Source organism: Anopheles coluzzii, chromosome 2 (genome assembly GCF_943734685.1).
Source record: "Anopheles coluzzii chromosome 2, AcolN3, whole genome shotgun sequence".
NCBI classification, from domain to species: Eukaryota; Metazoa; Arthropoda; class Insecta; order Diptera; family Culicidae; genus Anopheles; species Anopheles coluzzii.
The window spans coordinates 12,950,456-12,974,155 of record NC_064670.1 but is presented as its reverse complement, the minus strand read 5'-3'; the positions used below and the strand labels follow the sequence as shown (position 1 = coordinate 12,974,155).

At 46.9% G+C, this 23,700-nt stretch overlaps 3 protein-coding genes across 8 annotated transcripts in view; 2 read left to right on the top strand and 1 right to left on the bottom strand.

The window, feature by feature from the left end:
- The window catches only part of LOC120950146 (protein takeout-like), a 216,006-nt gene that overhangs the window by 33,948 nt on the left and 158,358 nt on the right, over nucleotides 1-23,700 (top strand). The window lies entirely within an intron of this gene.
- The window catches only part of LOC120952479 (RNA-binding protein Musashi homolog 1), an 89,069-nt gene that overhangs the window by 35,035 nt on the left and 30,334 nt on the right, over nucleotides 1-23,700 (top strand). For 5 of the 6 annotated variants that reach the window (XM_049606060.1, XM_049606059.1, XM_040371835.2 and 2 more), the window contains one exon: nucleotides 7,036-7,056. The exons of the other annotated variant lie outside the window; for it this stretch is intronic. In XM_049606060.1, the coding sequence (XP_049462017.1) occupies nucleotides 7,036-7,056 (21 nt within the window). The remainder of the gene's footprint in view (nucleotides 1-7,035; nucleotides 7,057-23,700) is intronic. 6 annotated transcript variants of the gene reach the window in all.
- The window catches only part of LOC120952483 (uncharacterized), a 58,148-nt gene continuing 43,383 nt past the window's right edge, over nucleotides 8,936-23,700 (bottom strand). The window contains exon 6 of the mRNA XM_040371840.2: nucleotides 8,936-9,533. Coding sequence (XP_040227774.2) covers nucleotides 9,441-9,533 — 93 coding nt within the window. The 3' untranslated portion in view covers nucleotides 8,936-9,440. The remainder of the gene's footprint in view (nucleotides 9,534-23,700) is intronic.

Sequence of the window (23,700 nt, the reverse complement as noted above, 5' to 3'; positions counted from 1 at the left end):
TTTAGGCGTTCACGCAGAACGAAAATAAATATCCAATCCGCACACACACAACCACATCCAAATCCAATTCCATCCCCCGTCCCACTCCGCTTAGTGTGTAATATTGCACTTTTTGTTTGTTTTGTTAGCCTGCCTGCTGCGGGCTGTGTGCGAGATCGGTGCGGCCGGTGCGTTTATCAATAGATTGTTGCGTTTCGTTTCGGCAGCTGTTACTCCGAGAGCGAACAATGATTGGGAGGGGGAAAAGGGAAAACACACACACACACACACAGAATGCACTTGATTAAAGGATTGAGACGCTTGTGTAGATCGAACCGAACCGCTGGTGGCTGTTTGTTTACTGCGGAAGCGCAATATCTTCCCCGGAAGGAAGGTGGATGTTCGAGCCCCTGTTCCTACTGTTGAGATGTTGTTGTTCGTTTGCCATTGCAACATTACTCCAATTGGCCATTTTTTCCAATTTCAGGATGTAGTAGCAGTACCAACGACCCAACAGGCAATAGAGAGCCTCCGTGACCGTGTATATTTATTCGGTCATCCGAGGAAACCAGCTCCGTGTTTTCCCTAATTCTTTCGCCGCCCGCTTCATCGGAAAGAAGTTCGCTGAAGCGTTTTTTTCCGCGTTGGTAGATTTTAACCGCACGACTTTTTTTTTTTTGTTGAATCTTACTTTGAAAAATGCTTTTCATTTGCCCGATTTTCAAAAGGAAGCAGCAGTACACAAAAAGTGAGTGGAGAAAAAGAAGAGTGGATTCGGTTGAGCTTTCTTTTTTTTTGTTTTGTTTGCAATCTAAACTCGACGCAAACTTTTCATCGGAATGAAAAAGCTCCCGGCCACAGCCTGTTTCGCTTCGTCCTTACGCCCGTGTCCGGTTAAAATTGCCGCGTGCGCCTCCACCGCTTATCCGGCAGCGAGCTCGGAAAAGCGTAAAGAAACAATACGCAGTTCGGGGCGCACGGCGCGAATGTTCTTCCCCTTTTCCCATTTGCTGTAAAGCGCACAGACCGAAAGAAGAGTGATTTGTAGTTATGGGGTGAGGAGAGGAGGATGGATGGGGTGGGGTTCGCCTCTCATGGTCCGAATTTTTCCTGTGAATTGTGGGGGAAAACCAGGGCTTTGGGGTTTCTGCTTTTTTATTCGCCCTCCTTCCCGCAAGCTAAAGCTTTTCATGGATGGTTTATTTATTTATTTTTTGTTGCACCCATCCTTGTTGCCCTCTTCTCTCTGTGTGTGTGTGTGGCTTTGAGGCCAATTTGGCTTAGTAAGAAAGGAGCAGCCCCCCGCCCCCCCCTGTTATAGTGTGGGTTGTGTGCAACGGTTAGACAGAAAGAATAATGTTATTTTTACTTTTGCCGGCACAATTTTCCTCATCCTTTTTTGCTTCCTGCGGTAAGAGCGGTTCCACCGGCTGACGTCAGTGTGCTGTGTGGCTGAGAGAGAGAGAGCGAGTATTCTCCGGCACCGGTCATTTATTGTGGCAGAATCCTTTGCCCATGTTTCTTGGCATCTCTCCTGCAAGCACCAACTACAAATTGAGGCTGTTGTTGACTGGTTGGTTGAATTAATTGTGTAGCAAAACGTTTGGGCTACGTAAAGCTACAGAAACGACGTTAAAACATAAGAAAGTGTCTAATTGCGTTGATTTGCTTGACTAGAATACGGTCAGTAACGGTATCGGTATATTGGGAACGATTCAGCTGAGCATTGAACTACGTTCTGCCTTTGTAAGAACTATCGCATCCACTATCAAACTATTAACTGAGTTAACCTAGTGTTAACTTCATTAAATTTTGAATGATTTTATTTTAAATGTATATTTTTTACTACCAAATTACAATTTGTTAGTACAACAAATGTTAAGAAATTCGAAATTTGTAGCTTTAATTGTACAATAGCCTTCAATAATGTTTTATTGAACCAATGCCGTCCTCAACAAACTATCATATTATCGATATATATTTTATCCAGAATTCCATTTTGTCCATGTCAAGTAAAAAATCACAAAGCTAACTGCATTACTACCCCCGCAACGCGCACTCGACACTCCATGTCGTCCAGAGGATACTTCTGGGGCAACAAGTGGCCAATAAATTTAATTTAAAATCCTTAACTTCCATTACTGGGAAATTTTGATTCAATTCTGTGTATAAAATGCGCTCCAGTTGTGTAGCGACGAGCATCATCGCACGGGTACGGATAGCAGCTCGCTAGGAGCACTAGGAGCTTACTAGGAAATAGTATTTACGTTTCCGGAATTGACTGACAGCGGTACGATTGAATGGCATATGTTGCCGCTCGGCACACGGCAAAAATACGAACGAACGGCGCAAGCGAGGAGGGGCACGCGTAAGAAGGGAACGGCATCTGCCGTGTGTAATTTCCGTTCTACTTTTCCACATCGCAACAACCGCAACATCATTCGAATTTACAGCAGCAGCAGTTGCAGCATGTTGTTGCTTTGCGGTACATACATACGCAAGTGGCAGGTGTGCGGTGTGGTTGCTGCGTACTGCCGGTTTGGAGACATATCGGCTTAAAATTGAAGAACGGGGTGTGCTTTTGCAAAGCTTACAGCACTTACTTAGTGCCGTTTATTGGTGGTGGGTGGGGGGGGGGGCGAAGACAGGGCGTAACACCTGGCCAGGAGACCACAGGTGGTTTTGATGGGGTAGACATACCCGAGACCGCCGCATGTGTCGAGAAGGATATGTGTATTTAATCCAGCTGCTCTCTGATGATGATCATGATGATGATGATGATGGGCCTGGTGGTGATGGTTTGAACGGTCGAATACGTAGGGGTCGGTGATGAAGGTACGCTGTTATACCCTACTCCGAAGCCGTCCGTAATCCAGCATCTGCCCACTGTCACTGCAAAGATACAGCGTCCTCTGGTCCTTCAATGTGTGTAGCTGTGTCGCGGAACACATATTAAGAACATAACACTATCAAAGTTGGGGGGGGGGGGGGCTTTTCTTGGCATTAGGAAAGGCAGATTTGTCTAGCGAATGTGCTTTGCTTAGAAAAGCGTATGACACGGCATGGAAAGAGGGAACTGCTGGCTGTCCCAGGGATGATATCGTTTTGAAGCTGGACAGTATTTTCCTTGATCTGAGCACCACCCGGGGGGAGCAAATGTCTTTTTAAGACGTGTCAAGCAAAAAAAGGGAGGGTGGAGAGTAGAATTATAGAATTGAACATTACGATTGCTCTCTCTCTCTCTATTTGCTGAAGACATGTCCCTCGTGTGTATTACTCGTTAGTGTGTAACAATGCCCCATTGAAGGTAGCTAGTGATCCAGGGATGACAGTTTTTGGTAACAGATCGAATCCACTGCAAATTAGCTTTCTGTGTTCCTAACATCTTGTCGACTTTCACCGGGTGGTAGTAAGCTTCTTAACACATAGGACATAGAAATACTAGCAAGAAATGGATAAGTAAAGAAGATTGATGTTTTTTTCCTCCGTTTCCTTTTATTAGGAAACTTCAATAGTAGGCGCAGTAGGCGATGGGAAAGCTTTCATGCATTATTTATTGAATTACACACACGCACACACACCTTTACACATCAACATTACACGCACCTGCTGTTGCTGCTGCTGCTGCTGGTGCCTCATGCTCTGCTAGGTTTTGGTGGGCAATTTGCGCGATTTATTATTGATAGAAAATTTCGCACACTTTTGGCTAATGTTTGCTCCTGCTCCCTGCTACACATTGTGATTAGCGAACGCTGATGGGTGTTACACATTATTACAACGAGATTTTGTTGTAACGCTGTAGCAGGTTTATCCTGCACTGTGTGCGGTGAGCTCCTTTCCCATGGCTCCTTATTTATGCGCTGCCGTTCTGCTAAGCTGGCCCGGGTAATGTAATCATTGGCCAAAGAATGAGGCAACATTGGAGCAAAATTTTCCCTGCGAGACGCCGCAAAGAGGAAAAATTGCTAGAAGGGTCGTGGTGCTGGACGACATTCTTGGACATTCATTCCAGAAGTCCCCCCCGGCAAGCCAGCCCACGAACAAGCTGCGAACAAGATCCTTCTATTAGTTTGGGGTCAATGTGGAAGCTGCCTATTTATGGTGTCACCTTCGCTTGTGTGATGACTTTTTATTGTTCCCCAACCCTCACACCTTATTGCAATATCTTGCACGTGTCTCGCAAGAATGTGTGTGCGTGTACAAGTGTGGCGGCCATCCAGTGGTTCGGAAATACCTTCTACTGCGTTGTGACTATTATTGGTGGGGTACCCACTGTCCTCTGCGTAGGATGAGAGAAGAAATACGGTAATTGAATTTCGATCTGAGAATATTTTCCCATCGTCCCATTCCGGGGGCTTTGGTGTGTGTGGTTGTGTGTTTTCCCTTTTTTCGGGTGGGTAATTTCCCGACACCTCTTGAATGGTCCGCTCCTACTCTCTCCCTTTCACATCTAACCCAGCGCAAACACAAGGTCTCGTACCATTTGTTTGGCGTTTGTCATTACAATTACAAGGCGCCTCGGTGTGTCCATGTTCATCTCGATCTCGGGAGGGGGGAAAATGGGACACATTTCTTCTGGGGGGCACTTCGACACGTTCGGATTTCCAAGAAGGTGTAGGCACAGCCGGTGTCTCATTCTGCGCCTTCTGTATAAAGTGTCTGTACTAGTTGCGTAACTAGCTTCTTTGAACTCTTGACATGTTAGAGCTTGACGGGTCGCTTCTCTAGCACTTTGGGGCTAAAGCTTTCAATTAACGGCTGACTAATTTTCGGTTAAAACAAGGGAAAGGCTTCCGCCATACTAGGCAATGAAGAAGACTCTGGTGGGCCCCTTTTTGACGCGACACGGCTGTCCGTCCGTCCTGGTGTGGTGGGCCCTTTTTGGGTAACGATAGCATCGAAAGCATCGATTAGATCAAACAGAAACATCATATGGCGCAGGGTGGATGGGTGGTGGCCTTTTTCCGATAACTTTTCCCTATTTATTTCCATCTGGCTGAGCAATGTTGTCCACAGCAGCAGCAGTTGTGTTGTGTTTCTGGGAATGATTCATTTGTGCTGATGTGATCATTCGATTGGAAGCGGATCCTGCGATGGATCAGGATGGGGGTATCCTGATTAGAGGCAAAGGGCAAAGCTCCTTGCTTGCTTTCGCTTGCACTACAATCAGACGGAATGGGCCCTACTCTTTTGACGATGCTAAAAATAGAAGCACTATGAATTGCTGTAAGAATTTTATAAAAGTGATTGTGATGGTTAGGTTGCCTAAAAACCCTTTTTGGGCACAAAAAAGAGAGAATCAACTCGGGAGGATGTGGTTCTTACATTCTATAAAGGCGTCTATTTCTCCCTCCGCAGCCTCTCAAACACACACTCGGAAGCGCACAGAGAATACGATAAGATTTCCGCCGTCTTCTCGAAAGCTAGCGCGCCGGGCAGCATCAACTGCTTCCGGGCCCACCCGCGGGCAGTCACGATAGCAATTAACGCTTAATTAATGTCGTCCATTGCACAGGAAAGCGAGAAAGGAAGGATCGTTCGTGAGCGGAAACCAATTTTTATGCTACACGTTTATAGCACTGGCTGGTGCATGTGTGTGTGTGTGTATGTGTGTATGGGTACATGTATGGGCTAGACCCCATGGAAACGCTAACACACGTGCGGGCTGGTGATCGAACTGTGTAGGGAAAAACGCAGAGATTAATGCTTAAATTGCTCCATCACCTTCTGAAACGGGGGGAGGCGGTTTGAAAGGGTTCGGTGTGGGGTGTGTGAATCGTTTTTCCTTCATTTCCTTCAGGCCAATGTGTGTGGGTCGATGTAGTGGATGGTTTGGGGTTGGGATGTGTCGTTAGGATGTAGGATCATATTATACATGTTTGCTAAATTGCATGCCTGCGCTGGCTGGCTGGTTGGCCCTTAGCTTGCCATACCTAATGACCATTGGGTTGATTACAGCTCAAATGGTGGAGCGTTGATTACGCTCAAATGGTGAAACGTTCAAATTGATTCTTATTACTTTTGCGTGTCCTTGTCACGCACACCTCCCCTTCCCAAACGGGACCAGAATGAATGTGAGCCAGCAGCAAGCAGCGAGTAAGATAGGGGAAAACGCAACTTTTATGCAAGTTTCTTGTGATTTAGTACTCAAAAAAAACTAGGAAAAAAAGAAAAAAGGAGCTTTTCCTCCTCGTTATTCATGTCCAGTGTTTTTGTGTGGAGGGGTTGTGCGAGAAGCACTTTCCTCAAATTCATTGTTTTAATGCCGCATTGATTCTTAACGTGCCATTTCCGTTTCTCACGCTCGGTTTAAATGGCGTATTTACTGTTCTGTGGTGCAGTTTTTTGTACAATATTACAATAACTTAAATTGTTTTATTTTTATCAGCATCTGTCATGCTCCTCCATCGTTTTTTGTTTCTTTCTTTCCGTTCCAATGTATGAGTGCGCCTGCAGCTGCATTTAGCTTTTCTGAAATTATTATTACTTTTATCACTTGTTTTTTCTTCTTTTTTTCGTTTGCGTACTAACACTAACTATAATGTAGCCTCTGGATGGAAATGAAAGACACACCGTTTAATCGTTTGTGGTATTATGTTGATGTTGCTGTTGTTATGTTGTTATTGTTGATAGTAATGGAGCATGTGGTCTCTTTCCTTTTCCCCTTTTTTTGGTCCTCGCAGGTGAGGGAAACATACACAGACACACAGAGATACAGACACCTTTAATATAATTACACACACATATATCAACACCGTTTTACACTGCTGCGCACGTACATGCATATCCTATCCTGTGCCTTCTCTCGCTCTCTATCTCTCTCACTCTCGGTACCGTTGTTTGTTGTGTTGTTATGGAACCATCGTACCAAAATGCATCTTTTACTTACCTTTTTACTCATTACCCTCCACCCTTTTACCAAAAAGTGTATTACTAGCAAAACAGTAAAAAAACCATAGAACCATCCTGTTAAAACCCTCGATGGTGTTCCCGCAAGAAGACAAACTTGTAAAACATTGTCCGTTCTTGTTCCTTCTTCTTTTTCTCTCGTTATAGATTGCACGCCGCCACTTATGGGTAAGTGAGGAGAAAGACACAGGCATACACACACACACCATCTCTTGGTGTAATATGGTAGAAGTGAGACGAATCATCAAACACGTCCCCATTACCCCCCCGCCCCGTTTCTTCTCGCCTTATCTATCACTCCGTTGTTTGCGAGGAAGGACCCGGAGAGTGTACTTGCTGGGGATGATTAGAAGTCGCAAGCGAGGACAAGCGAGCAAAAAAAAGAAGAAGGGACCTAATGGTGCTAGGCTGGCATTGAATCAGAACAGAAAGCGTACCGAATTGTCTCCCCCACCCCTACACCCCCCTACAGTGGACCAAATGATATGCATCTGTGCTGATGTGAGTTGGCGGTAAGCCTCGTCGGAAAGCAATTCTGTAGGATGGAATTGTGGAGGCAAGGAAAGAGCTCCAAACACCTCCAGACAAGCTTCCACGCTTTTTCCAACTTCTGAAAAGCAATGCGCTAAACGATTGAGAGGGACCAACTTTTGCTGCTTGCTGCTTTTGTTGCCTATTCTTTCATCAACATAAGTGTGTGTGTGTGTGGAGAAAACGGTGAAGCTATGTCGTTTGAAATGGGAAAGAATTTGACTTATTTTGCTTGATGCGCTTTCCTTGCACGGGGGACGCAGCAGCGCATTGCGGTGGAGACGAAATTTCAACAAATTGAGTTGTTCGTATCCTTGGAACGTTTTGGAAACAGGTTGGAAAGATTTAACCTTAACAGATGACTCATTCCCTCGTTTGAGAAAGGTAGATCATAAGCGAGTAAAAGCAATGATTTCGTGCAAAGGTTAATTACCACGTCAATCTGTCTCTGTTAATGCATTTCAATCGATGTAATCTCGCCAAAATGACATTTCCCTCCTGCCCAAACCTCGTTTCTTCTCCAAATCCTACACATGACGCATTAGTAGCACTGGTACGTAGTTGTGCTGGAAGACGGCTCTGTCCCTTCATCTAAACCCCACTACGAACGCAACATTTTCCGGATGGGAAGAGCTAAATGTTTATCATTGTGCATTTGGAGATCATCTGGCAAACACACACAAAAAAGGCCACAGACAAGATGACAGAAACAAGCGAATGGCGAAAGATGAGGATGATGATGATGATGATGATGATGCTGTTGACTGGTTGACTCTGTTGAACTTATCAACCACTTCACATCCGTAAGGCCTTTCACGGTGAGGTTCTCTCGCGTGCGCGTTCTGTGTGCGCACAGTTAATCGATCGGCTGCCAGTTGGTGGGAGAAGGGTGGTGGTGGTGGTGGTTTTTGCCGCTTCCATAAGAGTACACCACCCTATAAAACCTCACACAGGCACAAGGATGGATGAAATCATACTGACAAGAATCTCCGGGCAGCGAGTGGTTGAGATCGGTGCCTGTACTAGTGCTGTGCACTTCCTCCTCAACTGGAATGGCTTTTTTTTTTCGTTGCAACCACACCGTGTGTGAGGCAAGAACCTCCTCTGCAAGATCTACGCTGATGAGGGTGATGGGATGATGATGGGAATGTTGCATCCCTTCACAATCGTGCCCCATTGTCTGCCAACCTCAATCAAGTGTGTTACAGTTTGTGTGGTTTGTGTTGACTTCTTGAAAGTCGCTAATAAATCCCAACCGTGGCCTAGTATTCTTCATCGCTTTGTTCCTTATCTAATGTGTACTCTATGCTCAACACGGAGAGGAATGCATTTCTCTGTGCGTTCGTGTGATGCGCTCATCAATCGATTAATTCATTCAATTTGCAGTGACAGTGACGGTCGGTCACTGCTACTAGGTTCGGCGTTCTTTTTTTCTTCTACTTCCACTCCGCTTCGCCTAGCCAACTCACATATTGATGATGATTTCTTTCGCTTTGAACCGTGGGTGCGAGCAGTGTTGGGTTGAAACATCGATTAGTATTTATTTATTTTTCTTGCAGCGCGGTATATATTGATAGACACTGGCAAAAATGTGCGCGCAGCCACGAGAGTGCACAAGCACATGCAACGGAGGCACAGTTGCACAAACGTTCTAAATGCAAATCGAGCATTCGCGCAGATGCTGCTGCCGGCTGGAAACGGTTAAGCTTTTTCAAGCGGGTTCTATATAATTTGCTACACACATACAACTCAACAACAACATCACACACACACCGGAAGATCAATCGCCAAGCCAAACAGGGGGCTAAGGAGACGGCAGGAGGATGACGGCAATGGATCTCTAGCTTCGGTTAGATTTATTCATATGCGCGCACACATGTCCCAACACTATTCATGCTGTCCCGTGAGATGAAAGGGGAAATGTGGCCGCACGTTTTGGTGGTGCAGACATATCCGGTCCGACGTTTGTCAATGCTTCGCAGGGTTCGTTGTTGCTGGCTGGTTTTGATGCATTTGCTTTTTTAATTGTCCGCCACCTTGTTGTACTCCTCGCGGTAGCTAAGGGCATCCTTCAGCTCCGGGTTCGGGAGATACTTTTGATTGAACACGAGAATCTGCAATGAAATGAAGCACGAAATATGGGTTTAATTTATTACTGCTCACTGTCGAGGATGAACTAATTTCTAAACAATCTATATTATACTATGAAACACCGTGAAAAGCATTTGTGTAGCAAAGGTTCCCGTCGACCCGTGCGGCGGCTGATCAACGTGACCGCCACTCTCGTTTGCTGGAACGCACTGCCAAGTCATTACATCAGCATAAAATGTCAAAAAATGTGACCCGCTGCCCGCACAGTCACGTAAAGCCATACAGCTACAGCTTTCGCGAGAATGAGCATGACGATGGAAAGGAAGGTTGAGTCATCAAAGGGCAAGCGAAAACCCACCCTCAACCCTCCCCACCCCATCCACGGTGGATGAACTTTTCGGCGCGGTTACACCACGAAGGCAATAAAAGTCCAGAATCGGAAACGACGCAACGACAACGCGGATCTTGGGCACAAGAAGAGGCAATAACGCGAGCGCGCGCTGACTGCTGATCCAATTGTCAGCGACAAAATCGGCTCAACGTGCTGATGCCCGCTGGATATACGCAAAGCAGCACATACGGCATATCATCCCACCGCGCCGATGGGGTGGTGATGGGTGCTGCTGCAGCGTGCGGCTTGGTATCGAAATCGGATTTGTGTGATTTAAGAACGCATAAGCCCGGTCAGGGATGGGGAGGTGGGTGGAATGTGTTGTGTAATGTCGTTGGCAGGGAAGCAATGGTGAACGATAGGCGCTTCTACTATACCCTCCCCTTCATCCCCATTTGGTGTTTGGCCCCGTTTTCAATCAATAACATGCGACCCCGAGGCACGAAAGCATGATAACCGCGATTCTTGATACACAGTAGTGACAGGAGAGAGAGAGAGTGAGTGAGGCGATTGTGTGGGCCGCTCATCAAAATGCAAAAGCCAACTGGCTGGCAATATACTGTTGTCCGTGCGAATGTTGGGAAAGTTTGTTTATCGGACTAAAACAAATAAATAAATTTTGATCGTTTGGTGCTAGAATAGCTAGAAGGTGGAGCACGATGTGCGCTGTAACTGTATGATATTGTTCTCTATCTCTATACAAGTACTGCAATACCTAGAATATGGCGCCCTATTTTTGGGGGATATGTTCAGCACAATGCTGGGTATTTTATTTGTTCCAGTTCGGAAAATCGGAAAACAACTGCAGCCACTGCTCGTCAATTGCAACAATTGACCTTTTGGCCACACATACGACTGGAAAAAAGCAGTGTATTAATGAGAACTAAATGTGCTAAGCCATAAACCAATTGATCCTTGTTCAGTGAAAGCAACCGCGTACTGTACTAAATTGATCGATTTCATTGCAACAAATAACAACCGCAGCAACGGCGTAATGTTGCGTTTCGCCAATTGCATACGTTCAGGATTGTGTTGCATTCTGCCGTTAAATGAAACTCATCAAAACGCCTACATCCATGCAAACCTACACGACAATTGTTCCTTTTTTACACTCGTGAACCATTATCGTCATATTATTATCAGCGCATTAAAGTAACTTGTTCATTTGATCGTTTCACTCAGCTTCAATTGTGTCATCATCGACAGTACATCCCTCTTTGTTTCATTTTTTTATCAACGTGTTCAGTAAACCCTTTCATGTAGGATTCATTGTCCTGTGGTTCTTTCGTCCTTTTGTCTGCTTCACTCATCAAACAGAACGGGCCGGTTAAATCCAAGCAGCGCAAAAAAGGCAAACCAACGACAGCCACTGCCAGTCATTGTCGTGGTGGGTGATCAATAATTCGCAGTATTATCCTTATGACGCCTCACGGGGTTTTAAGCATAGGCGGGAACACAACAATAACGACACCCACGAGGAAACGTGGAAAAGTGTCCTGGGAAAGAACCACCGACCGCCATGATGAGGTATTTCCGTTTCGTTCCTTCTTTCTCTCTCTTTATCCTCCGTGTAAGGATTAAAACGAATTAGCCTAGAAACGGCCGAGGGACACCCTCCGGGAAGCGAACTCCATCATGGGGGTTGAGCTCTCCATTTTTATTTTACAGGGTTTCCCACGATTTATTGGTTGGTTCCCACGATTTATTGGTGCGTTCCCACGATTTTTTGGTCATTTCCCATAATTTTTTGGTAGCAACCCACGATTTATTGGTCGGTTCCCAAATATTATTGGTCGGTTCCCAAATATTATTGGTCGGTTCCCAAATATTATTGGTCGTTTCCCAAATATTATTGGTCGGTATTATATTATATTATATTTGGGAACCGACCAATAATATTTGGGAAACGACCAATAATATTTGGGAACCGACCAATAATATTTGGGAACCGACCAATAAATCGTGGGTTGCTACCAAAAAATTATGGGAAATGACCAAAAAATCGTGGGAACGCACCAATAAATCGTGGGAACCAACCAATAAATCGTGGGAAACCCTGTAAAAAGCATTGACGGGAGGTCTCCGCCACTGGTTGTGTTGCGGGAAGAAGGAAGTAGTTCTATTCTTTTGGCCAGGAAGGAACACACGTTGCCCGCCACCGTGACAAGAATCCTGACAAGTGTGTGTAAGGGTGTGTGCGTTTGTTTGTTTCGTGCCCCACCCTTCTGCCTTGCTGACTAACTAAGCGAAGAAACCCTACAAAGCAGCGCGTCGAATGGCGATGGGGAGGTGAGTGAGTGGTTCTGTTCTATCCAATAACTAGCGCGCTGATTGGGTAACGTAATTCCGGACGACGGTCGGGCTCTCTCCAAGATACCATTTTGGGAAGGATGTTTCGCTTCCCTGCCCGCGGTAAGAACCGCATGAAGGTTTCGCTTTAAATTGGATTATTATTTCCATACACATCATATATACGCATATACAGCTCTCCACATACACCGGGTGAAAGTTATGGGGCTGGGGCTGTGGTGGGTTACTGAGAAAGCGAAGAAGGAAACGAAGAGAACCTTATCCGTTCGGGTATAGAATGTTGGAGAACATAGTACAACATATCTGGTCGAATCCTTGGTGCAAGTGGCAGAGAGGGAGCCTTACAAATCTCCCTCGGGGGTAAGCAAATCCGGGGTCGGTCGATTGGTTAGTTGGTTGATTTTACTGGTTGGTGGAAGTAAAGTGAGTTGCCGTTCGCTTTAGTTTTCTTGTTGTTATTCTACTGTGTCTGCTAGCGGCCTTCGGCTTTATATCGCTGCGCCAACCCGGGTTCTCGTCATTGTCAACCGCCTGAACTGGCTGAACGGTACACACACACACACACACACACACACCGCCCGGCCACGTTTGCCGGATGGATGGATGGATGACTGTCGGGGTCGAGGCCGAGCCGTGAAGTGAGTGGATGAGAATGTAAGCGAAAATTTAATTACCGGTGCATTGGGAAGCGATGACGGAGTAGCAAAAAAAAGGAGGGGCGACGGTGATGGTGGAACTGTGCTGGAGGGGACGTTTTTCCAAAGTGCACTCCAGCAAGTGCAGGATGAATTTATCCTCAGGCATAAAGCGACCTACACACACGCAAACAGGCACACTGTCGACAGAGGTCGGAGTGAAGCCTAGCCTAAGTAAGCGCCCTCTAGTCCGATGAAGAGAGGGTCGATGTCGGTGTGTGAGTGTGTCCTGCACTTCTGGCTCTCTACCACCGGTTACATTTCCTTCGCACTCTTCCGGTTTCCTGCATGGCCGGTGTGTGGTGTGTGTCGTGCTGCTACTACTACTCGTGTTGCTCGAGTGCAGTTGGCAAGCTTCCATTAGCCGATTATCGTTCGAGTATAAGCGGAGGTGGTAAAGACCCTTCTCCCCTCCCCCCGCCCCCTCCTCCCCATTCCCTATTGTAGGCTGTTCATGTGGCCTGCCGCTACGGACAAGAGTACTCAGCCAGCTCAACACAGTATGTGTGTGTTTGTGTTCGTAAATGTTGGAGGCTCTATAAAGGAAGATTCTACTTTAGTAAGGCTTCTCCCGGGTCTAAAAATATATCGCGCTCGTAACCATCACCGGTGCCGCCTCCGTCACAACGTCACGTGTTGTTGATGTTGTTGTTTTGGAAAGCACTTTTATGTTTTTGCTAGAGAAGGTGCCTGCAGACAGCAAACCTACGTGGCAAATTCCGTTCGGTCAACCTGCCGGGAAGCATATCTTTTCAGGTTTGTTTTAATCGCAACAAACAGTTTGGTGGCGCACGACGAACGTCAGACTTTTTTGTTTGAAAGATTAGTACCTCAGACAGCGTGTTTTACCTCCCGACACAGCGACGGTTCGTCTGTGGTGACATCTTCGCCAAATTGAAGTCGACAGAATTAACGTCTATCAAACGTGGACCCACGAACCGGAAGAGACACAAGACACGCCACATCCGCGATTGGGAGGAGGAAAGAGCAGTGCTCTTCTGGATATCTTGGTTGCTCTTTCACCCTCGTTCGCTCAGACACTCAGAAAGCACGGACAAGCGCGAGGGAGATCATATTCCACGTCCGTTACATGCAGGATGTACGCGATGGTGTATAGAATTCCCATTTCCTGCGGTGCGAGACTATTCCGGGAAGGTGGGCTTCTCTCGTCGTTCGTGTGGGTTCTGGGTGGCGTAGGTAGAAATGTGTATGGATTCTTCCAATTGATTAATCGTATCGGTTTTATGCTGATTAATCACGGGGATGCATCAAACTTTGATAGCAGGCCAGTACTTTGTGGGCTCTGCGGGAACCCCACCCCATCCCACAGATTCGATAGGCGCTTCCGACTAGTCTGTCCATCAGTAAGCAGAATGCGTGCATGGTATTGATTAGTAACGGATGCTTCCGGCTGCGCTTACATCATTAAAGCAGTATTCGACAGCCCGCAAGAGCGCTTTCTGTTTGTGATCGAAAATTGACATTAATGTAAATATATATGACCCGCTGACGCGGAAGGTATAGTACACTCCATCTTGCACATCGTTTAACTTCCCGATTAGTTAGATGGAATGCTTGAGCAATTCATCTCATTTCGAAAATACTTCCGAACTGTCGGAAGCACTTTCCGTTTTAATGATACAGATTCTAAGAAACCAATCAGAAAATCGGGATTTTTACGATTCTGCAAGTATGCATACTGCGGATGCCAGTGTTTTAAAGCCCAACTAATTATGCTCCATTCCTGCACAAACGTATTCTCTCTCTCTCCCCCCTCGGTTCGCTTTACAGCCCGTAACATGTGCTGGTGTGGCAAGAAATGAAAAATCTTTTCCCTTCCAATCAATTTGATACACTCCATTACATCCAGAGAAAACAGTTCGTGCGTTTGCGTGTGGTACATCACACACACATTCGTTTCAGAGTGGAAGTCCTATATGGGACCTAAAATCGCCCCCGTCGTCAAAAATGTCAAGGACATCCAGAGCACCGGCTCAGAAAAGGACGCATGAAAATTGTTTTACGTTTTGTTTTGGAGGAGCACCCTCTCTTGTGCTTAATGCTGGAGATGCTGGAGTGGAGTGGATGATGATGATGATGATGGTGATGCTTTTAGTCCATAAGGTGGCCGCCGTACGTCACTTCCAGCCTTGATACGGTCGGGCCCCTAGTAGTTCCCGACCCATTTCTCACAGAGCGGAGGTAAACAGCCGCGCTGGGCAATATATTTCATCGTTCGGTGTATTACGGTTTTTTGGGACAGGCTGGATTTGAAAAAGGGCCATCTAGGTAGTGTGGCACCGGCAGCGGCAAAAATAGACGACCGAAGCGAGGAAAAACGAGCGAGCGCGCAGTGCTGCTGCTTCTGTCAAATCAGAAACAACATCATTTGTGGAAAATTGACTGTGAAACGGAGTGAAAATAACTCCACCGGTGGATACCCCCCAGCACCCGCCGTTCCCGTCGGGTTCCGCGCGTTCTGCACTGTTCTGCTGTGCCGCCATCTTGCCACCTCCTCCTCCTCTATCGATTCCGGTGCTCGCGCTCTGTTCTCGAGATGTATGTGTGAGTGTGTTATAGATTTCTGTGCCAAAGAGTGCCGCCGTATTCTCGGCCGATGCTTTCTTCGCTCCCCGTCCACAGGGTTCTTGGTCCTGATCCCTGTTGCAAAGTCATTCACATTGCGATAAGCCAGTGGGAAAGAATTCCGGAGGGAAAACCGACGGCGACGACGACACATTGTGGAGAAAAAAACATGGTTCCCAAATGGAATTTTACCGTCCTCCCAACACTTCCCGCGCAGTCACACTGACTTGCATCGCTCCCAGGCCGGGGCGAACTTTTGGCCGGAATGTCATCAGCTTTTCTCCTCTCTCCAACATTCGCTTCTTAATCTGATGTTCGTTCCGGTGTAGATCGCGTGTGTGTATGTGTATGTTTTTTTTGCTTTCCAGTCTCCTATATTACCTCCATTGAGCCACTTTGCCAAGTCGTGCAGGTTTTGCAGCGCAAGGATCCCACCACACCGGGGTACTCAATGTGAGGTTCGGAGTGGAGCGGGTGTGGTTGGGAAGAAAGCTCAAGACACTGTCGCATGCAGGAAAGGACGCGTGTGTATGGTTGGGTCTATATATTCTTGTTCCTTGCGCTAACGGATACCACACCACCAAACAATACACAGCGATATACACACATACACTCGTATGGTAATTTCCTTCTTTTTCTATTCCTCATTTCTCTGAGTGTGTGGGACTAGGGGGGTGCCAAAAGGTTTTGTAGCCAAATTATAAAGAGCTTCAATTCGCCAACGAACCATTTAACAAAAAATAAACTCCCCCCAGGAAGGACAGTCCCAAAACCTTCGCACAGGTTAGTCCCGGGATTCGTAGGGCGCGCGCTTTGGAGCCAATGTGTATCCCGAGTCACGAAGGGAAGGGATTTGTTTCTTCTTCCTCTTCTTTTCTTGCAAGTGCAACCATAAATCATGAGGCAACCGAGCAGCGGTTTAAGGAGGACACGACGACGTTCGAGGATTTATTTGATGGCCGTCGTCGCTGTCCGCCACCGCGTGCGCTTACGGCCCTCTTCGGCCGTCACCCCCAGTCATCCCAGCAGAAAGGGTCGCTCGCGCAAACGGGTTCGAGCTCGGATAAATTTATACGAAATCATTTCTCTGGTTCTAGGCGCGTCGAGAATCGATGGTGAGTATAACACTCGACCCGGTGGGGCGGTACCCCGTGGCGTGCCTGCGTGGTAGTGTTGCGTCTTTGGGCGTAAAAAGTTCGACGGGACGTTGACGATGACAACGATGATATAACACACACAGCACGGCAAACCCGCCGCCTGTCACACAACAGCCTGTGACCGCCACCGAACGCCTACCGTACCTACGGCCGTGGTTGATCCATGCGCCGTGTCTGGGCGTTTGGCCTGGGCCCGGCAGCCGAATGGTGGCATGTCGCTCCTGTCAGCTTGGCAGTGATTCAAAAAGCATATACTGTCGGTCCTCCGTAATCACCTATTTTCCCCTCCCGGTTCGTTCCCTCTTCCTTATCCCTTCTCACACAGGCATCATTGAGATGTTTTTGCGGGTATGGTTGTCTTTGCTTTTCCCGCTCACGGGTGTATCGCTAAGAAGAACGAAGAAGTTCGGGAAATACGAAAATATTGTCGAGTAATAACTAAATGGATGGATTCGTTTGTTGATTTTTTTTTTGCTCGGTTCTACTTCTTGTCCCCGGGGTTCGTTTTTCTTTTTTATTCGGTTTGGTGTTTTGGCATCGGAGGTCGAACTATATTTGCTGCTTGCGGTGTTTTGTTGTCGTTGTTGGTACCTTGCAAGCGTTATAGATAGATTTCTTCCTCGCCCATTCCGCAGCATGATGGGTTGCAGGGGGTTTTAGTTGGTGCCTCTATTTTTGAACACCGGTCGAAGTGCAACACCACTAAGCACATACACACGAGAAGCTAACTAAAATCAATCCGTTGGCGTTTTGTTTCCACCGACTAAATTAACCGCAACAACAAGCATAGTTTACTCGTGCCGTTTCGGGTTTATTTAGCTCTTTCGTGGTCAACAAATCAAAGCCCAACCGAAAGAGGACACATTTTTTATGAAACGTACAACCTTAGTCAGTGGACAGGGACGGGGGGGGGGGGGGGGGGGGGAGGAATTAGTACCTAGTATACAGCCAACACAACAGGGGCATGGATGACAGTTTTATGATGACCGGTTACCCCCCACCGCCTCATTCGTGGCTTAGCTTTAGCACTGATAGTTTACTGCTGGGGCACGGGTAATCAAATATGCTTTATGGTGCCTTCTGCCGGGTTTTATGTGACCTTTCACGATTCCTCCCCCCCTGGTTGTGTGCTTCCTTCCTTCCTGTTTCCTATTTTTTTTGCCGAAGAAGCCACCGGCGGTAAGACTTTTATAACAGCAGGGGATGTTAAAAATCGATAAAGTTTGATCGATTTCATAACTGCTCGCAATCGTCCTGCACAAACTGAATGTATGTGTGTGTGTCCTTCTCTTTCATCGTGTGTTTTTCGGGGGGTGGAAAGGAGCAGCAGTAGCAACAGCATAACTCATTTTGATAGCTTATGCTACTGTTGTGCTGGCGGTAGTTGACTGTATTAGTAGAAAGACACCAAACATAGTTCCAACCTTGTCATTAGCTTCAGCAAGATTCCTGCCTGTGTGTGTGTGTGTGTGTGTGTGTGTGTGTGTGTGTGTGTGTGTGTGTGTGTTGGTGCGTGCTAATGTGTCCTGTTCGTCCTCGGTACTACAGGGAGCAGAGCATTTGCAACTCTTTTATGTGATAAACTTGCCCCCAACAAGACATAAAAGGACGCTCCATAAAGCCCCGACCGCCACCCGAAGCAGACGAGCAGTTGTTTCGGCCTGCAAAGCAAAACTCAAAACAAGGGCATTATAAAATAATACACCAACCAACCAATCTTTTTTTGTTTTATTGAGGACCAAGCGGAGAGCATGCAACCCCATCCACTCGTTTGCTGACGTTGTAGCTTCTTTGACGGCTTCTCCTATCAGCAGGGCAATGGTTGGATGTGGGGGAAGGAGGAAAGTGGGTTTGATGAGCATTGGAGCACACATCGCGAGCAAGTGTGCTGGTTTGGAGGAGTTTGGAATGCAATTATAAACATGTCAAACCAAACGTATCCTGGGGGTGCTGTACGGGGGCGAGAGAGTTGCGAAAGCAGCAACCCGCATGCATATCAATAAACATTTGCACAAAATTAGTTTCCCAAAGAAAGGGCCCAACAGCAGCGGCAGCGCAGGGCTTGACTACACTGTGGGGCGGAAAGTGTTTGTGTATTAAAAAAGTGCCAAAATTCGGGCCAATAATTTTCACTTATCGCGCTCTGCCTGTACTGTACAGAATTTGGAAATGTTTACGAGCGCCCCCACCAACCCCCCAAGGGAGTTCCGTGCATCCCACGCGAAAAAGAACTGACACTGACTGCGCACCGGACACATGAGCTGCATTTGTTTCGGTAAACATCGGTGCACCAGTGGGCCCTTGGCAGGAAAAACTGTAGCGCTCATTAGCGAATGATAGCAAGTGCGAGAAAAGCAGAGAGACAGAGAAACAGAGTATCTCTCTTTCTCTCTCTCTTTGCAGAGAGAGTCGCACAGGAAAAGTGAGACTTGAACATGTCGGGGTGGGGGAAAATCAAAACCCACTCTAAATATCAGTAGCAATGATTATAATACCGAGCAACTGCAATAAAATGCGGAACTTGGTATGTGTGCAAATACATGCAGGGGGAAAACGGCAATGCAATGTGCCACGACTTCCATCCTTCCATTCCCTGTCACACCCTGGTTGGGGGAGCGGGCAAATGATATCCAAACGGATAAAAAAAGAAGAAGAAAATCAGTCGAATCTATTGCCTCCAACCCCAGGCAGGAGGTGAACGCGCTTCCGACCGCTGGAACCAGCGCTGGAAGGTCACCAAGAAATGGTGGAAAAGCAAAGATAGTTTTCAGCACGAAAGCACGTTCGCGTGGAAACTCACTCGCTGTACAAAAGCCAGCCAAGCCGCACGGTGGTGAATGTTTAATTTCCAGCACGAGTCCGCGTGTCCGCGCTCTCGCTCAACTGTTTGGAATAGTTTTGAAGCGTTGTAGCACGCAAGTGTGGGTGTATGTGTATGTGTGTGTGGGAGTGTGCTCGTTCTTGCTATTTTACCCGAAAGCAAACAAAATAGCAAATTTCTTTGTGGGTAATGGGTTTTGGTGATAGGGAAAAGTTTTTCTTTTCTTTTTTTTTGGCTTGCCGTTGTCATTAAGCAAGGGCATACGCTTATCGGCAGGAGCGAAATGAGGCCAACTGGTGGTTGGTATTGCCAAATGAATTCTAGGCTGTGATTGCGGAACAGTGATGAGCGTAATTCTCACAAAGAACTCTTCTTCACGACTCGATTTCACTGGGCTACCCAAAAAAAAATGAAACAAAATTGAAAAAAGCAATTTCGTGAAGCAGAGTGCATACTCTGGGGTGACAAAACGCCTATAGTTATGCAATGTGCGTAACAAAATCCATCTTCAAACTACCTGTCCAAGTCCCAGACTGCTATAATCTCTGAACCAAATCCGATACTTCTTAAATCGATCAACACTTAATGTTAATATATGTTCGGCACTGTCTGGGGAAAAACGAACACGCTGGAATATAGACTATGCTAAAGTCTTAATTTGCGGTCCAGAGCGCCCAACGTCTACTGGGTTCTTAATCCGCACTGTCAGTAGCGCTAGTGGAAGCTAAAAACCTGCACAAGAAGGCACAGTTTCGGGGACGGAATAGCGTAACAGTTTTGTGGGCCGACCGCATGCCAGGTACAGAGAGCTAGAGACACACCAATACGCAGGCAGGTAGCTCGAGCCGCCGTCAGCCGTGGTTTGGAAAACTGTCAACCTTAACTCCGCAAACAGGCAGGCGGCTGCTCCTGCTCCAGCAGCATACAATTGTGCAAGTAAAATTGCTACATTATTTGCATTTCGTGTGTTGCGGGGTCAAAGCAACATGTTGTTGTGCAAGGTTGGCTACCGTTCTTATTGCCTCTGTCTAGGCTAGGCCTGCCTCGTTGAAGTTAATGGAAAATGCTGAAGCAACAAGCACATAAAACAACAACGCTATCCCTGTAGAATGGAAGATTGTTTTCTCCGCTCAGCGTGACGTACGCAATCAGTGAGAGATATCTACGTACAGCACGCACATACACACGCGCGCAAACGCACACAATCAATTTCCGAAAGGCGAAATGAGATATGTGCTTGGCTGCGCACAAAAACACACACACACACGCACGGGGGTCATGAAGGACATGGGGAAGAAGCTTTCTGAGTGATTTTTCCGCACGAACGACTCCGTCCGACTGCACATCCAATCTTAATGTCGTCCGCACGTGTTTTTTTTTTTATTCTCGTCTGTGTGTGCTCACATCCCACGGGTGTGTGTGTGTGTGTGTGTGTGTGTGCTCGCAAGTGACGGTCTCGGCACAACCATCGAAGGATTAAAGAAGGATGCTTGTGGACAAGAGCACTTTTCAAACCCACCGCCATGACTCCGCACACGCGCACACTGGGATCTCCCCACCAAGCCAACAGGTTCAGAGTAAAGATCCTTTCCATGTACCATCTCCTCAGCATCCCGGGCTGGGGGGAATAGACCAAAAGCTCCCCCCGGCTCGCTGTGGACCTATCACGCCGGGGTTGGATTTTAATTTTTTACTCACGTCCGAACGGATGGACACACGTACACACCCGGGAGCATGCACATCCTTGTGGAAACGTTCGCTCACAGAGCCGCACACGGGTTGACAAGTAATGGAAGGATTAATGTAAAACTCCCCCCCCAACCCGTTACACACACCAGCCATCACCAGCCACAGCACGGAATATCTTTGCTGATGAATGCTTTTCAGCGTAAAGCCTGTTGAATGCGCGCGCGCGCCCTGCCTGTGCCTGTTTTTGGAGTCTTTGCTTCCTTGACGCCAGGCATCAACACAATCGAGACCCAATTAGGGATGACATTTCGAACACACACACACCGAGCAGCATCAAACGATTACTTTTGACACGCGCCTTGTTTGCGCTGTGTGTGCGCAAAGTTTTGCTTTGTGCATACTTTAGCGATCCTTACCCAGTGGAATGGCTTTTGCAAAAGGCGCATTTCAATATTCGCGTATGTGCCCTACGGTACCGGCTTTTGCAAAGCTTGCACAAATACTTTTCAAATATGCCGACTAATCTTACGATCCGACCTCGTCTCATCCCCTGATCCCAGCCATTCTAACGAGTCTTTGTAACGTTGGTCTTAATTCAGGCTTAACCCCTTAACCTTTTTATCTTTCATTTTTTAAATCGTTTTTTTGTATCTGTCACTTAAAAAAAGAAGCCTCAAGACAGAAGCATAAAATGTATCCCCGTACCGCTTTTTTTATGTATACTTTCCTTCTTCTTTTGGGGTAAGAAATCATGAAACAACTCGTTTACAGTCACACTGCCGGGTTTTTGTGTTGCCCTCGCAGGAAGCAACGTGCGATGAAGGCAGAGGGGAATGGGGAGGATGTGTAGTGTGCAGTGGGTGGTGGTTGGACGGGAGTCTCTTTTAATGATGAGGGCCTTGTGATTTCGCCCCTTTTTTACGATGCGCGCGATACGCGTGCCAAAAGCTTACTGTTTTCCGTAGGCATCATATTTTGCCCTCCCCGTAGCTCCCTAACCACCCTTTTTTTAATGTACCACCAACCCACCACAAGGAGGAGGTGTGCTTTCGGGCGACGATGATGACGTGCTGTTGGAATTCGGGGTATGAATAATTTAAGAGGATGAAAATTAAACGGACTTAAAATTGTGGAAGCGCAGGAAGCGTTGATAGACCGACAACGCACAGGCGGCTGTCTATCTGACCGGTCCTGGTTCATGTTATTCCCCTTTCCTCCGGAGCAGCAAGAGGAAAACACAACTGAGGACACATCAGTTTTTCATTCCTTCAGCCTCAGGTGCAAGCACGTGCCTCCTCCCTACCCCAGCTCGGTTGTGATAATTGGCACTGTGGGAGAGTTTAATTGGCTCACAGTGCAAATTTCATTTGTGCTGTGCGACTTGAAACGTAATCCTTCGTCTGTGTTTGTATTCGATGAAATCGGAAAACCCCGAATTATGAGCGCTCTGTGGGGGAGTAGGGAAGTAGAAATATGAGACAATGTGCGTGGTGTATGTAACCCCCGGCTGTGGGTTTTTCGGTTGTATGAAATTAACATTACTTCACATTACCTTTCACACACCTCCACTCCGTACACCTACACCGTAGCCTTGGGCTCGAGATGTTATTGGCGATTGAGATGTGGAAAAAAGGGATTTTTGCGTTTTGCTCGTATGTGGGCAAATGTTAATGCACACGGCGTATGTAAATATGTTTTTTTTGTCGAACCATGCGAAAGCGGTGTAATAAATATAGCAAGCACCGAACCGACGGCCGTTTAATTGAAGTGGGAGAATCGATGAAATGCTATACACGTTTGCTTTTGATGTCGGAAAAATCCGCCACCAAAATCAGTAAATTGTTTGTTCTGCCCCGCTGTGTTTTAACGCAATCAACGCAACGGATTCGCCGCATTTGAATGATTATCAATTGGACGGCAACAGGGAAGGGTTTTTGGCAATAAAAAAACAGGTCAAGTAGCCTGCCTCTCAGGTCTCTCAGGCCTCTGTCAGGTGCTTGCAATATTGCACTATCATTTGCTGTTAACGCTCACTTATTGTTAGACAAAAAAACAACAGACTTAAGCATTCTTTGTTGAACTATTTTCATTAATTGTGCATTATCTTTTCGCTTACTTTTTAGCAAAGTTATTGTAAGAACAGTTGTTGTATCTCCCACAAGGCAAACAACAACAATCCCTGCTGCTCCACATCATGTAGAGCAAATCGATGGCAGCAAATCACGCCACACTTTCACTTACAGCTGAACATTATGGTATTAATGAGCGGGAACCTGCTCTCTCCTCGCTGTCCCCCCTACCGCCAAATCTTATGTCCATATCATCATCCCCCCCGTGGTAAAAGTCCTGCACTATCGCAGCACGGTTGCGTGTTGTGTTTGATGGAGCAAATCGTTGGGGAAAACAACCTCCTCCCTCCCCTCCTTAACCGTCGTCTTAGCACCCCACCTCATCGGCGTTCGTCATGCCTCGGAAGGTTGTTGAAGCATTGCTTAACATTGTCCCAAGGGGAGTCCATGTTCGGGGCCAGGACCTTCCCCT